The 15,828-nt window shown below is 35.5% G+C and overlaps 1 protein-coding gene across 2 annotated transcripts in view; it reads right to left on the minus strand.

Moving 5' to 3' along the window:
* Positions 1-15,828, minus strand: part of STK3 (serine/threonine kinase 3) — a 310,727-nt gene that overhangs the window by 252,151 nt on the left and 42,748 nt on the right. For both annotated transcript variants that reach the window (XM_060115637.1, XM_060115638.1), the window contains exons 2-3: positions 13,649-13,729; positions 7,031-7,159 (exon numbers count right to left, since the gene is read on the minus strand). In XM_060115637.1, coding sequence (XP_059971620.1) covers positions 7,031-7,159; positions 13,649-13,729 — 210 coding nt within the window. The remainder of the gene's footprint in view (positions 1-7,030; positions 7,160-13,648; positions 13,730-15,828) is intronic.

Below are 15,828 nucleotides of genomic sequence, written 5' to 3' on the forward strand. Positions count from 1 at the left end.
GTAATCAACAAACATTCACTGAACAACATACATAGCCTAGGGGCAGGTGCTAGGGAGAAAAATTCGTAGACTTCAGTGACAAAATAAAAGGCAGTCCAGACAATGGGGAACCCATGAAGGAGTTTATGCAAGAAAATAATACAATCAAATAGCCTTTAAAGAGGATTATCCAGTGCAGGATTGTCAGGGGCCAAAGATGACAGTGTTCATACTAGCGGGCAAGTTAGCTAACCGCACAATTATTTAGATACACTAACATCTATTTCTTTAACCACACATTGATTATTAAAGGCTGGAGAGGAAGCAGGGAGAGGTTGCTTCAAAACACTAGCTCAGTGTTACTTTTAATTTTAAGCAACACACAGTTTTAGTTCAGCCATAAGGCCTAGGAATCTTGACTAAGCCACCATAGGGACTTACAGGACATACGAGAATCCAGCAATTCTATGTATTCTTGGCACAGTTAAATAGTTAAATATGACTCTGAAAATTCCAGTAGGTGGAGGGACATGGAAGACACAAGTCAAATTACAGCATACACCAGGAAGCAAAGGTGAAACATGATGCCTCAATAACTGGGGCAAAACTCATGAGGCACAGTCTACTCCCTTCCCCTGTGTCATTCCCTTACCTTTCATTCTCCTGTCCCATTCATTCCCTTTCCTCTATTTAACACCTTCAGCCCAATAAAACTACATAGCATGTTCCTCTCTTTTTTTTTTTTTTTTCTTTTTTGGCTTCCTCTCATCTCATGCCTAATGTATCATACCCTTGCCATTCCTCTGTCTCCATTTCATATCCCCTCTAAACCCTTATTCTAACGGTCTTCCTCTAGTATCACAACTCAAAATAGTAGTATAAAAAGAGAAGCGAGGAAAAAACAGAGAAACCAGAGGGGAAAAAAATAGAAAAAGCACTACAAACTTCCTTATGTATTTGAACCTTATATAGACACTACTGTGGTACAAGTTATTTGGACTGAATCATTGTTTAAGCTTCTTATAGAGATTCAAATGTTAATTTTTCCTGTCTAAAAGTTAATTAACATTTTTATGTTAACTTGAATTTCATCTTAAATGAAGAAAACCGTGTATTGCTAAAGGTATCTTTTAATAGACCTTGATTTTTAATGGCAGGCTTAGGTTCACAGCAAAACTGAGTGCAAGGTACAGAGCTTTCTCATGTGCCCCCTGCGCCCACACGTGCACAGCCTGCCCGTTATCCACATCCCCACCAGACTGGGATGTTTGTTACAAGTGATGGATCTACACTGACACAACACTGTCACCCAATCCATACTTTACATTAGGATCCACTCTTGGTGGTGTACATTCTTTGGGTTTCAACTGCATACACCATTACAGTATCATACAGAGTAATTCCACTGCTCTACCTATTCATCCCCCCACCCCCACCCTCCTAACCCCAGGAGGGGTTATTGTCTCTATCGTTTTGCCTTTTCCAGGATGTCATATGGTTGAAATCATACAGTACATGTAGCCTTTCCAGATCGTCCTCTTTCACTAGTAATATCCGTTTAAGTTTCCTCTATGTATTTCCATAGCTTGATAGCTCATTTCTTTTTAGTGCTGAATAATATTCCATTGTCTAGATGTACCACAGTTTATGCATCCACCTACTGAAGGACATCTTGGTTGGTTCTAAGGTTTTGGTAATTATGAATAAAGCTGATATAAACATCCATGTGCAGGTATTTGTGTGGATGTAAGTTTTTAACTCCTTTGGGTAAATATCAAGGAGCCAGATTGCTGGATCATATGGTTAAAAGTATGTTTAGTTTTGGAAAAAAACTGTCAAAAACTGACTTCTACACTGGCAATACTATTATGCATTCCCACCAGCAATGAATGGAAGTTCCTGTTGCTCCACATCCTTACCAGCATTTGGTGTTATCAGTGTTCCAGATTTTGGGCATTCTAATAGATGTGTAATGGTATCTCATTGTTTTAATTTGCATTTCTCTGATGACATATGATGTGAAGCATCTTTCCATATGCTTATTTGCCATCTGTATATCTTCTCTCGTGAGGTGTCTGTTAAGGTTTTTGGCCCATTTTTTTAATTGGGTTATTTGTATTCTTGTTGAGTTTTTTAAATTCTTTGTATATTTTGGATAACACTCCTTTATCAGATAAGTCTTTTGCAAATATTTTCTAAGGTGTATTTTTTAATGTTGTCATTATAAGCATGTGATAATTAAAATACTAAAGAAATGGCTATTTTTCATTATATACGTTTCATTAACATCCTTCTACCATCTTAATAGTGTTCTAAACTTAATAGGGGTAATACAGTGTTTTCACAAAGGCAACGCGAATATTCTCCTATGAAAACTGAATTGTTTCCAATATAAATCTAAATCACAGCAATTTATTTCTTGGCCCACCCAAAAATGAATACATAGAGATGAACTGATAAAAACTGCTAAAGTTAATCACAAATCCTTCAGTACGGTGAGTTTCAATCTTATTTATTTATTTTTTTCATCAGAAACAGTGTTCAAATGGAATCTCACCCAGAAACATCAGCAAACAGAACACACGGGACAGGAGCTGCTCTGGTAGAAAGAAGCCTCTGAGCAAACAAGCTAGAAATGCGCTATTCCTACCACATGGACTGCCTCTCCTCTCTGCCTAGTAGATCAAAGTCATCCTTTAGAACTCAGCTTGGGTATGATCTCCCTGAGGAAGCTTTCCCTGAATCCCCAATAGTGAGGCGTTACATACATCTTCCAACCCATACAGTTCCCCATATTTACCCCATCAGAGGTCTTATCACACTATACTTAAACAGCCTGTCCATTCATCTGTCTTGCCCATCTAACTGAAAGTCCTTCCAAAGTCTGGCTCATTCATTGTTATATCTCTTATGTGCAGCACGTAAGGGCTACCAGCAGGAGTAGGTACTCAGTTTATTAGTTGAATAAATTTATTTACATAATATATATATTGAATTTATATTATATATATATAAATAAAATAAATTAGGTGAATAATTGTGTGCCCTGATGCATGTATTAACAAAACATTTCTCTTGGTTTAGATATGAGAAATTCCTTCTCTAGAGTGTCAGTACTAGGAATGTAGAAGCTGTGTCAGTTGTGGTTCCCTTATATCTACATGACCTGGCACATAGTATTCAAAAGTAATGCTGACCAGCTCTTGCCTCCATCTCTAGCACTGCCTTGAGAATGAGCACTTTACTTTGAACTGTTGGAATCACTGTACAGACATTGCTTTCTTCAGCACTGGCCCTGGAGTCAGCAAATGTGGGTCCTCACAGTATCCTAGTCATTAACTAGCTATGATCTAGGACAATTCATGTAAAATCTCTAGGTCTCATTTTCTGTACCCATAAAATAGTTCTTAATTATGCTTTAGCACCAGAAGTCTTTTCTCAAATAATATTTTAGAATGAGCTCCAACATAGAAAAAAAGATAAAAGCAAGGGCTAAGTTTCTCACTCTGCTCAATTCTTCACTGTTTGAGGAAAATACCCCTAGAAGCACCTCCTTAGAGCAGAGTACATTTGAAAAACTCTAAACTAAAGTACACCTACAGTTGGGATTTCCCTGGTGGTCCAGTGGTTAACAGTCCATGCTTCCACTGCAGGGGGCAAGGGTTCAGTCCCTGGTCAGGGAAGATTCCACATGCCGCAGGATGTGGCCAAAAAATAAAAAATTAATTAAAAAATTAAAAAAAAATAAAGTATACCTACAGAGGTCTAGTCTAGCACCAACATTCTATGATTTAAACATTCAACAAATACTTACTGAATGCCTATTCTGTGCCAAGCACTGGACTAGGCACAAAAGATTCAACAATAAACAATGCAGATGGGTTCCCTCAAATATTTACGCCAAAATGCAGTACTGAACACATTTAGTACTCACTAAAATGAACAAAAAAAATTAAAACACCCTCTCATCTCTTTTTAGAGTGTAGAAAGCAAGACAATTTGCCAATTGCCCAAATGGCTGCATAGACTTAAGAAAAGATATCAATTTCAGAAATACAAATTTCATTTTCTCTAACCAAAATTCCACTGTTTTATGTGGGAATTTTTCAATTTGTACTGTTTTCTTCCAAATCATTTTTATGCCAGTTCTCATTAACACATCTGCATTAACACAAGTAAGTAGTAGCTAAAAATGTAATGCTTGTTCCTGCCATTTCCCAGTTTTTCACTTATCTTTTAGCACTTTTAGGATCTTTTAACCAACCAATTTTGTTTTTTGATCCTTCACTATTTCATAAGTTCAGTATGAATATAAAAGTGAAATCTAGAAGACAGGATCCATTTTTTTAATCAATATTTGTTTTACCATTTCATTCAACAAATATTTGAGAAGTACTTACTATATACAAGGCATTCTGCTACAAAGTGGTACAAAATTTCTAGAATTTATTCACATTTTCTACCCCTTTAATTCACTACTTTTCTTTCCCCTTAGTGGTTTCAAGTACATAACAAGAACAACAATCAGATTTCCCTAGGGTCCCCTCAACTGACAATGCTCTTTCACATACTCCTTTATCCATACCATATTTATTCACATTCATTTAACAAAAAGTACAGTGCTAGGCATTGTGATGTATGCTAAGAAATATGATTCCTTCTGTCAAGGAGTGAAAAAAGGATAAAGATAGTGAAGACATTTCAGAAGGAGACTCTACAAGAATTAGTGTCATCAGAGGTGTCAGAAAAAGAAACAGATGAATTCTCAGTTTTGTTGTTGAAAGACTAAGTACATGATGATTCTATTAACAAAACAGGAATTTGAAAGGCTTATCTGCAACAATTAAAAATTTGGTTTTAGAATGTTAAATGTAGAGTTGCTTCTGGATATTCCAGTTGAGTCATCCAGGCAGGAATTAGTAATACCTGTCAATACTTGAGTAGCCACTATGTGGCAGGATCCAAGGGCACTTAGTAAGTCATAATCCCCAACTCAAAGAATTTAAGAGTCAGGTGACAGAGAATACAAGTAAACAGGTGCTTAAAAGAGAAACTCAGGTAAGAGAGAAGCCTGGAAGCATAAGCACTGGCCAGATCATGAAGGCCCCTGTATGCCATCCTTAGTAGACAGGATCTAGCTAAGCAATGGGCAGCCACTTAAGGGTTTTAAACAGAGAATGGCTTGATTAGGTTTGCATTTTAGAAAGAACACTCTAGCTTCAGGGAAGAAAATGGGTTGGAGTAGGCAAAAATGAAAGACAAAGTGAACACACAGGAAGCTGTTGCAGAAATCTGAGCAAGAACTGATGGGTACCAAGATGCATGCACAAAGGTTAGGAGATGTATAATGGGTAATATCTGAGACACTGTGCCCTTCCTAGAACACATTCAATTAAAATCTCTAAAGCACAACATTAGTACCTGAACTATTTTTAACCATTATAATAAAATAATAGCAACATGCAAATATTAAGCACCTGAAGAGCCCAGCACTACACTATGCTCAACCTTTCCTTATCTACATCAAACTATGGGAAGCACATTCTTATAAAGCTACCAAATTAATAGAGGTCTGGAAAAACTCTGCAATTATATATTTTGACCTGGGAGCTGAGGAATGTATTATTTCTTCTATAACCACTTGAATTTCCAGTTATATGGCCTTCATGGAAAATATGTAATATAATCGAAATATACAGCACACAATAAAGAAGAGCAAAACTGAACACACCCAAGCAACAGAGTTCCTTGAGGACTATTCAGTCGCTTCATTAGCCAAAGAGCTTACAATATATGTATCTTACATACTGTTGGAAAAGGAAGTTTTCCATAGATCTCTTACTAATAGGGCCCTGATTTGATTAGGGATGACAATGTGTCCACACTCCCCTAAGTTCACCAGCTCTAAGTCACCGTGTGACTCAATTCTGATGAATAAAATATAAACTGAGGATTTCTGGGAAAGCCCTTTCCCACTTCTTCTCTTCTTCCTCCTGTCTGGAATGTAGACAAAATGCTGGAGCTGGAGCAGCTCTCTTGCAACCATGAGATAATAAGCATGAGAACAAAGACCACATGCTAAGGATGGCACAGTATAAGAAAAAGCCTATCACAGTTGTTACTTTGTTGCTGCTATATTGACCCTATCTCTAGACCTTTTATAAAGGGAGAATAATAAATCCCTCTTTGATAAAGTAACTACAGGCCTAACACAGTCCTAATTTATACACTCTGCATCCCTTATAAAGGCCAGGCTACTTACTAGGGTATATAAGATACTTCATTACCAGCTCCATTTACCTATCCAAACTCATTTCATATCGCTCCGTCTCTTACTTTCCACTGCAGTAATTCTAAACCTTGTCAGAACAGCACATAACAGTGAGTTGTTTTTCACCTTTCTACCTTTAATTCTCTTTACAGTCTCTCATCCCTCTATTTCCTCTGCATTCCAGACTTCTTGACTCCTGGCTGAGGTAGGTGCCCTGCCTCCTTGTTCTCACATCTCCTCATGTACCAGTCAGTATAATGACTGTGCTGTACTACAGCTATTTGCTTAAGTATCTGTCTTCCCAACTAGATTACCAGCCCCTCAAGAAGAAAAACAATGTCTTAGTTCCCTTGATATTCCTAGATCCTGGCACAGTACCTGGCCCACTAGGGATGCTCAGTAAACGTCTGTTGAATAAATTAGAGTTACATAAGACATGATTGCTTTTAATTAGTAAAAACAATTAAATCAAAAGGACAGTTAAATGACTTTTCCTTAATATCAAAAACTAATTCTCACCCATAAATTTTCCCTGAAAATGAAAAAACGGCTTGAGTATTTTCTTTCACCACATTTGCTTTATAATATCATTTCTGCTTTAGAGCTGAAAGTCCTAAAGACAACCCTACAAAGCTATTCTCATCTTCCTTGAAAGATTAGTCTCCCTTCCGATGGGAAGTCAGAAGAGAAAACTAAACAAATGACCAAAGAACACATTTTATTATACATTATTAGCAAAACTTATCAAAATGAAGGTAAAGAAATAAAATCTCTACATACCTGTCACATTGCTGCATTATGGAAATTTCTTTGATTATTTCCTGAAGATCTGACTCAACAGGTACTTGTTTAATTGCCACAACTTGACCAGATTCCTTATGTATTGCTTTAAACACACTTCCATAAGACCTAAAAGAAACCAAGACATTTCTTTATTTTTCCCCTTTCAAACATCATAACTATTAGAGAAAAATGGTCTATTATGAGTTTTTACATGTAGTCTTTTTTTATTTTATTTTTTAAAAATTTTTATTGGACTATAGTTGATTTACAATGTTGTGTTAGTTTCAGGTGTACAGCAAAGTGTATCAGTTATATATATACATACATACACTCTTTTTTAGATTCTTTTCCCATATAGGCCATTACAGAGTACTGAGTAGAGTTCCCCGTGCTATACAGTAGGTCCTTATTAGTTATCTGTTTTATATATAGTATCCATGTAGTGTTTTCTAATTTAAAATACTACTTAATGGTGACAAATCAAAGTAAACAAATTAAAAAAGTGAATTATATCTTAGCTTTAATGTTTCAATTATAGACTTAAAATTCACTAAAATCATCAAATTAATAGAAAAAGATTTGCTGATTTTCTTATGAATGAAAGAAATAGACTTACGGTTTGTCAACTCAAACAAATGCAGCATTAAGAAGATACATAAGTAGAAGTTAAAAGAATGAAATACAGAATAAAAACAGCCAAAGTCTCATGTTAGAAGAAAAGGCTGACCTCATCTTCAACAAAATCATCCCCAAAATATCAAAGTACAAGGTCTGTTCAGACTGCTTAAGAGCAACTGAAATCTTCAGCTGGGGACCACACAACACCAAAGTTAGAGAAGCAGGAAATCTGGTCCCCGCCAAGTCACAGATCCAAGGTCTCTCAAATGCTCCTTTCACTATCTTCTCCTCAAGAGCAAGACCACACACGCACAGATAAATAAAATGAGTAATAGGATCTAATGGCCACTTGCTCAAAAACTGTCTCTGCTACAACTCTTGAAACATTGCCAATTAAATATTTATGTGTCTTAAAAAGCAAGAACAATGAGAGAGGGAAGCCAGTTGTATTTTGAGATGAATTAGAAGACAAGGTAAAAACTGCTATCACTTACTAAATTCTTACTGTAAGTCAGGTACTATGCTTGATGTTTTACAAGCATTATCAAATTCAACCCTCTCAATTGTGAGGTAAAATACTACTATAGCCATTTTAAAAGATGAGGAAATAGAGACTCAGATACCAGTGACCAGCAAGGCCAGAATTCAAACATATTCTGACTCCAAAGATCATGTTTTCCTTACCTCATGATTTCTACAGAAGAGAAAGAAGAGCAAAGCATTAGAGACATGGAATGTTTCCTAACATTAGGAAGCTATGCAGAATCATTTCAAATTTACAATCTTTTAAAATAAGTGAAAAAGTGAAAAATGAGTGACAAAGCAGTTATTTAACAAAATGAATTGCATTCTATCCTCTGTTTCTTTGGGCTTTCTGAAGTAATTTAATTTAGTTTGATACCCAAAGTCACCTTTGGGTTTGTGTGTGTGTGTGTATAGTTTTAATTTACACACACACATATACACACACACACACACAGGTAAACCCCACTTTTCAAAAGTTCACCTTACGCCCCTTCACTTTTACAAAACACCTGGATTAGTACCTGTTTCGCTAACCAGAAGAAATTCGAAGAAGATTTACCCTTTTACAAAAAAAGGTGAAAAGAAAAAACAGCATTCAACATTTGTTTTTGCAGGAGCCATTATAGAGGGAGAAAGTACCATGAGCAGCAAGAGTGGCACCGCCAAGCTCATTCCCTGGAAACTACACTCAGCATCTCAGCATCACGCTGCCAGAGCTTTGAACTGTGTCTGTGAGCATCTGTGCTTTACCTCAATTTATTCTGTGTATCCATTAGCAAGACGTGTCATAAGGTAACTGTTTGTTTGCTTTACAACATTTCAACTTACGAAAGGTTTCATAGGAAGGCTCTACTTTCAGATAGCAGGGGAAATATGCATCTCCCCTTAGAAGCCATATCTGTGTGTGTGTGTGTGTGTGTAGGTATGTGTGTGTATATACGTGTGTGTATACATATATTTTTTGCCCTCAAAAGCTAATCTAGAATTCAGTGCTAGATTACCTATTGTCAGTTAAGCAACGCCATCAGTCCCTTCTAAGGTCTTCTTGTCACTACAAAGGAGGAAAACTGGGAACCACGTTTCCCAATTTCCCTTCCCTGAATGGATCCCAGTTAAGAGTTTGACAATGCACGAAATCTGAATGGCAAAAAGTTGAGGAGAAACTATCATTCTCCAAATTCAGCTGTAGCAGATGCATTAGCAGATATAAGATACACAGTGGCTTCTTGCTGAGCTTTTTGATAATCAAGATGCTGCTGCTGCAGACTAAGATAGCTGGTGGGAGCTTCTCAAAGATTCTTAAGGATTCCAGCAGATCCCAAGTGAGCTTCTAAGAAACACCACTTCACTACTCCAGGCTGAGATCTTCAGCACTGGCTTCTCTGACCTTCAGTGACAAAGTCCATAACCTTTGCATCCCTGGCCCTTCCACAAGTCATTTGAGCCCCAAATTTCATAATAAACTCTTTAAACCCAGAGTACACAGAGTAGCCTTTCTTTTCCTAACCATGTCCTGCTACCAATAGTTTTGGGGAAGGAACTGGTTCTAAGGGAAGGAATCTTGAAGATGGGAATTTGGATTAGTTTTTTCTTAGATTTGAATACAGTGATGGCTTCAAAACAAGTGACAAACAGAACATTGATAGCCTATGGTATTTAGGGGCAAAACAATTACTTAAATTATTATCCTTAGTTGCCTGGAGTCTAGGCAAAGCTTTAGAAGACCATGTATCAACTGAATGTCACAGTGAAAATAAGGGTACAAAGACTGCAGAATGGAATGGCTGCTTCTGCCTACACTGGAAAAGTCATAAAACAATTATAACAAGCTCAGGGCTTAAATTGCCAGCCCAAGACTGAGAGACCCAGAAAACTTCTGAATGCTCCAAAAGAAAGTCGTAATTCTTATATGCCCAGGACTGACACTTCTGAAACCCAAACTCAAAGTCTAATCTTGCTGGAAGCTGAATTACATTGCAAACTGAATTCACAACATCACCAGGACTACTATGCTAAAGTTAGGTTTTTAACTGTAAAGAGAGGTACCCAGAGAATTGGCATTGGGCTATTAATGTAGATTGTTATTAATCTGAATACCTGAAACCCCAACCCCTACCAAGTCTCCCTTGTCAGCAAAAGCAACCCTATCCCCAGTCTGAGAAAATTAACCTCATGATGCCTGAAGACTATATAAGACCTTACTTGAGGGAACTGCCTTTCAGGGAAATGCAGATCCTTTCCCAGACTACATCACCACCACCTCTCATTGTCCCAGACCTATAATTATACTCAAATTCCCACAGACACCAGAGGAATGAATATAAAATCTGACCCAAGAGTACCTACTAGTCACACCAAAAGAGGTGTATGATTCTGTCAGTTTTTATTAGCAGAACCCTAAAGAATATGTGTGGGAAGGAATTCTAAGATTTCCAGGGAGAAAGGAATTTACTTCTAACAAACAGTTGAGAGTGTCCCTAACAGTCTGCTCAGCTAGTTAACTAAAACCCAGACTCAACAATGGCCCACATTAAGTGAGATGCCAGGGATCCTCATTATATATCAGAGGAAGGAGATCAAAGGCTCAAGTAGATGGAATACTAGAATAGATATCTCACCATGTGACCTGCTGGCCCACCCTCTAAGTATGCCCACTGAGAGAGTCCAGAGGATACTCCCTTTACTGGTATCACTGAAAGCTGTATAGTGCAGGTCAGAGGTAACAGAGATGTCAACACTGAAATAAACTCCCTAAATTTAACGGATGTTGGGATCCATTAAGAAGTGAAGTGGCAATGTCTTTCCATCTGAGACAAGGTGGGCATGGTAATCATAATGGGTAGCAAAGTAAGGCTGAACTACAGTTTTCTTTTTTCATACATCTAGATTTTGATTAAAGTTATGCTGGCTTCATAAAAATAACTGCAATTCTTTGTCCCTTAATGACTGGATAAACCTTAGCTGGTACTTTTTTTTTTTTTTAAGTAAAACGAACATAGCATAAAATTCACCATTTGAAACATTTTAAAGTATACAATTCAACGGCATTTATTGCATTCACAATGTTGTGTAATCCTTACCACCTCTATCTAGTTCCAAATCATTTGGAATCTGCTTTCTGTCTCTATGGATTTGTCTATTCTGGATACCTCATATAAATGGAATCATATGTGACTTTTTGTTTCTGGCTTCTTTCACTGAATGTATGTTTCAAGGTTCATCCATACTGAGGTATGTATCAGTACTTCATTCTTTTCAATAGCTATATAATATTCCATTGTACAGATATATCACATTTTGTTTATCTATTCATCAACTGATGGACATCCCCACATTTGGCTATTGTGAATACTGCTACTATGAGCTGGTATCTTTTTTTTTTCTTTAAAACATCTTTATTGGAGTGTAATTGCTTTACAATGATGTGTTAGTTTCTGCTGTATAACAAAGTGAATCAGCTATATGTGTACATATATCATGAGCTGGTATCTTTTTAATTAATAGATATTTAACTGCCTTTCCATCTTTTCTATGGTAATTGATATATCTAAGTTTAAACTTCTCTGGGAGTCAATTCACACAATTCATATTTTGTTATGGAATCATCTACTTCTAGATTTTCAAATGAGTTTTCATAGAGCAGCATTTAGTAGTCTTTTAATTCTTCAAATTGTTTCTTTATCATTGCTTGTATCTTCTTTCTTATTCCAAATCTTCAATTATTTTTGCTTTTTTCTTTAGTCAAGTCAGAACTATGTTTAACTATTTTAATGACCTGTTCAAAGAAGTATCTTTTATATACATATATATATATATATATATTTTTTTTTTTTTTTTTTTTTTTTGCGGTATGCGGGCCTCTCACTGTTGTGGCCTCCCCCGCTGCGGAGCACAGGCTCCGGACGCGCAGGCCCAGCGGCCATGGCTCACGGGCCCAGCCGCTCCGCGGCATATGGGATCCTCCCAGACCGGGGCACGAACCCGCATCCCCTGCATCGGCAGGCGGACTCCCAACCACTTGCGCCACCAGGGAGGCCCTATATACATATATTATTTCTAATTTTTTTACTTTCTATTTCATTAATTTCAGCTTTTTAGTTCATGAATTCTCTATTTCTAGTTTCTTCTGGTACATTTTATTATTTTTCTCAGTTCTTTAAATGAGCACTAAGTTATTTTATTTATTTATTTATTTACTTACTTACTTACTTACTTACTTTTTGGTCTTTCTTCTTTAGTAGTAAATAAATTCAAAACTAAATACAGTCACCTAATTACAGCTTTGCTGGATTCCATAAATATTAGTATGATTTGTTCTCTATTTCATTGTTTTCTAGATAATTTGCAATTTCTTCTTCATAGGTTACCTCAGATTATCTTTCCTAATTTCCAATAAGTGGGTTTTACCATATTGCAATTATTTAATTCTAATTTTAGTAGACTATAATTAGAAATGTAACCTGCAAAATCCCTTTTTTTTTAGAATTTGTTGGGGGCTTTTTCTTAGTTTTTTTTAATCAGTGGTCCAAGAATATACCAAAAAATGGGGGTGGGGGGAGGCTAGAACGGTTATATCAATGTAAGTATAAATACATACCACATATATGGTGTGTGTGTGTATATATATACACACACATATATATAATCAAGTTTGTTGATTATAATACTTAATCTCTTTATGTCTTTTCTTTTTTCCTTAGTCTGTCCAATTCAGAAAAAGAAATATTAAAATTTCTCACATGAATATATTTTTATTAGATTCCCCTGATGTTTCTAATAGCTTTCCTTCAGAAATTTAATTGTCACGGTGACTGACACATATATGTTTCATTATAAGCTGTCTTTTATATCATTACCTAATATCGCTCTTTATTCTTCATTTGAATATTAACCCCTCTTTACTCACTTAAGATCTTTTAACTTTAATTTACCTGATATAAATATTGCCACTCCTGCTTTCTTTTTTGTTTTTTGGTGTGATTAGTTCTTATCTGATATCTCTAATAGGAAATACCACTATATATCTATCCTATGTATTACATGGGCATCTTATAAACAGCATATAGCTAGGTTTTGCATTTTAATTAGCCCTAATAATTTGTCTATGAGAGAATTGACATTTAGTGAAAAATGTATTTCACTTTATTCCTTCCAACTTACATTTAGCTTACTACTTTATATTTTTGTTTTCTCTATTTCTTTTTCCCTATTCTTGCTAATCTAAGCTGTTTTAATTGTGTTTTGTGCCTTTTATTATCCTGGAAGTTCTCCTGTAGTTTCAGCTTTTCACTACGGAGTATGATGTTAGCTTGGGCTTGTCATATACGGCCCTTCACTATGTTCAGATACATTCCCTCTATACTCTTACTACTCAAGTCAATCAAATATACTCTAGTGAAAGACTAATTTTACACAGTATTTTATAACTGTTCTGTCATTATCTAAATGTTACTTTCATGTTTTTGTACTTACCCTTCTCCCAGTTTCTCTAATACATCAAAAACTTCTTCAGGCTGCTTAGTCAAACTGTCTTCACTCAGCTTTTTTAGCTTACTGATGAGAAAAAGAACAGAAAAAATATTTTCCTTAAGATCTTTCATAAATTTTTCAATTTTATTTTTAAGAGGCAATATACTGAAATGGTTCAAAAATCAATCAATATAAAAAAGTATACAGTATATAGTCTCCTTCCAACCTCTGTTCTTAATCTTCCCAGAAACACCTCAAAGAATAAGCACTTTTATTTGCTTCTTGTGAAACCTTTATACAAATATGAATATATATTTTTATTTCTCCCCCTTTTTAACACACAATATAGCATTTTATACACAATGTTTTTTATCCACACTGTTATATACTTTGATGTTTTTACTTGACAACATAAAATCCATGTTGGAGATCTCTACAACATAAATACATAGAAAGCATCCTCATTCTTTTCTTTTTTACATCTACATCCTGTTCTGTTGCAAAGATGTAGTCTCTCTTACTCACCAATCCTTTACTTATGGATATCTAGGTTCCCTTTTGCTAATATAAACAACACTGCAATAAATAAGCTTATATATAAGTCAACTCACACATGTGCTAGTATATCTTTAAGATAAATTCCCAGAAGCGAAACTGTGAGGTCAAGGGAGTATATAAACACACACAAATACAGAAGCATATATATTGATAAATAAGCACATATACTGTAAGTATAACCATATGTCATAATATAAATTTAATAACATAATAAGATCACTATTATAATAACTATATAGTAATTATTAAAATTGCTGATTGATTATATTATGGCATGTTTTATCTACTATAATTGTATGTGATATTAATATATATGTATATTAATAGATATTAACAAACTGCCCACCAGGGAGTTTATATGAACTTCATCTCCTACCAGTAATATATGAGAGCGTCTTTTCCCACAATTCCACCTACATAGTATTGAACCAAATATTTCAGCCAATACATTAGGTGAAAACTTGTAACTCACAGAAGATTTATTTTGCATTTCTCTTACTGTGAATGAAGTTGAGCAACTTTTAATATAATATAAAACAAATCATCTATTCATGTTCTTTGCTCATTTTTCTCCTGGGTTTTTGGTCCTTTTCTTATCTGTATACAAGGGAAACTGGCTTTCGTTTAGGTTGTAAATATTTTCACTTGTATTGACTTCACTTATGAGTTTTTAGTTTTATGGTCTACTTGACTATTTGCCATAGAGAAATGTCTTTTTATTTTGTTTTTGCTTTTTTAAAAGTCATCCATAGTATGGCATGTGCAGAAATATCTAGAAGCAAGAAATGAGAGGCATTATACATGGTATGTCTGAAAGACCAAAGATAATTCCATATGAATAAAGTATCATGTATAAAGGACCAAAAATAATTCAGAAAGAATAAAGTAGAAGTGGGCAAAATTACCCTAAATTTGATGATTATTCTCATATAAACTTTACATTAACATAGCTAACGTGTTAAATAATTTTGGTGAAAAGCTAAGTTTTTTAAAATGTGATGGTTTTTTTAAGAAAAATCAGGACCATTTAATATTAATGAAAGATCCTCAAATAATTCTAACATCAGTAGATTAAAATAACACTACATTATATGTTTTCAAAATACTACAGCAAAAATTATGCACCTTCTATGTACAAAATGATACATCAATGGGGGATGATATAAGTTTAAATAAATAATAATCTTCAATAAGGGCCAGCTATTAGATGATATTAAAGAATTCAATCAAAAATTATGGATATGAGAAATTGGGAACTGTGACTCACAAAGAGGAGAAAAATGAGTCAAATAAACCTGTGTCCCCTGCATTGGCAGGTGAATTCTTAAACACAGGTTCGAGCCCCGGTCCAGGAAGATCCAACATGCTGCGGAGCAACTAAACACAAGCGCCACAACTACTGACTCTAGGGCCTATGAGCCACAACTACTGAGCCCGCATGCTGCAACTACCGAAGCCCATGCACCTAGAGCCCGTGATACACAACAAGAGAAGCCACTGCAATAAGAAGCCCATGCACTGCAATGAAGTGTAGCCCCCGCTACACTTAATAAATAAATGTATTTTTAAAAAAGAACAAAAACAAGGATGACTGTAGTCTTCTTGCCAGACAGTAAGCGAGCCAA

The sequence above is a fragment of the Mesoplodon densirostris genome, chromosome 13, assembly GCF_025265405.1.
Source record: "Mesoplodon densirostris isolate mMesDen1 chromosome 13, mMesDen1 primary haplotype, whole genome shotgun sequence".
NCBI classification, from domain to species: domain Eukaryota; kingdom Metazoa; phylum Chordata; class Mammalia; order Artiodactyla; family Ziphiidae; genus Mesoplodon; species Mesoplodon densirostris.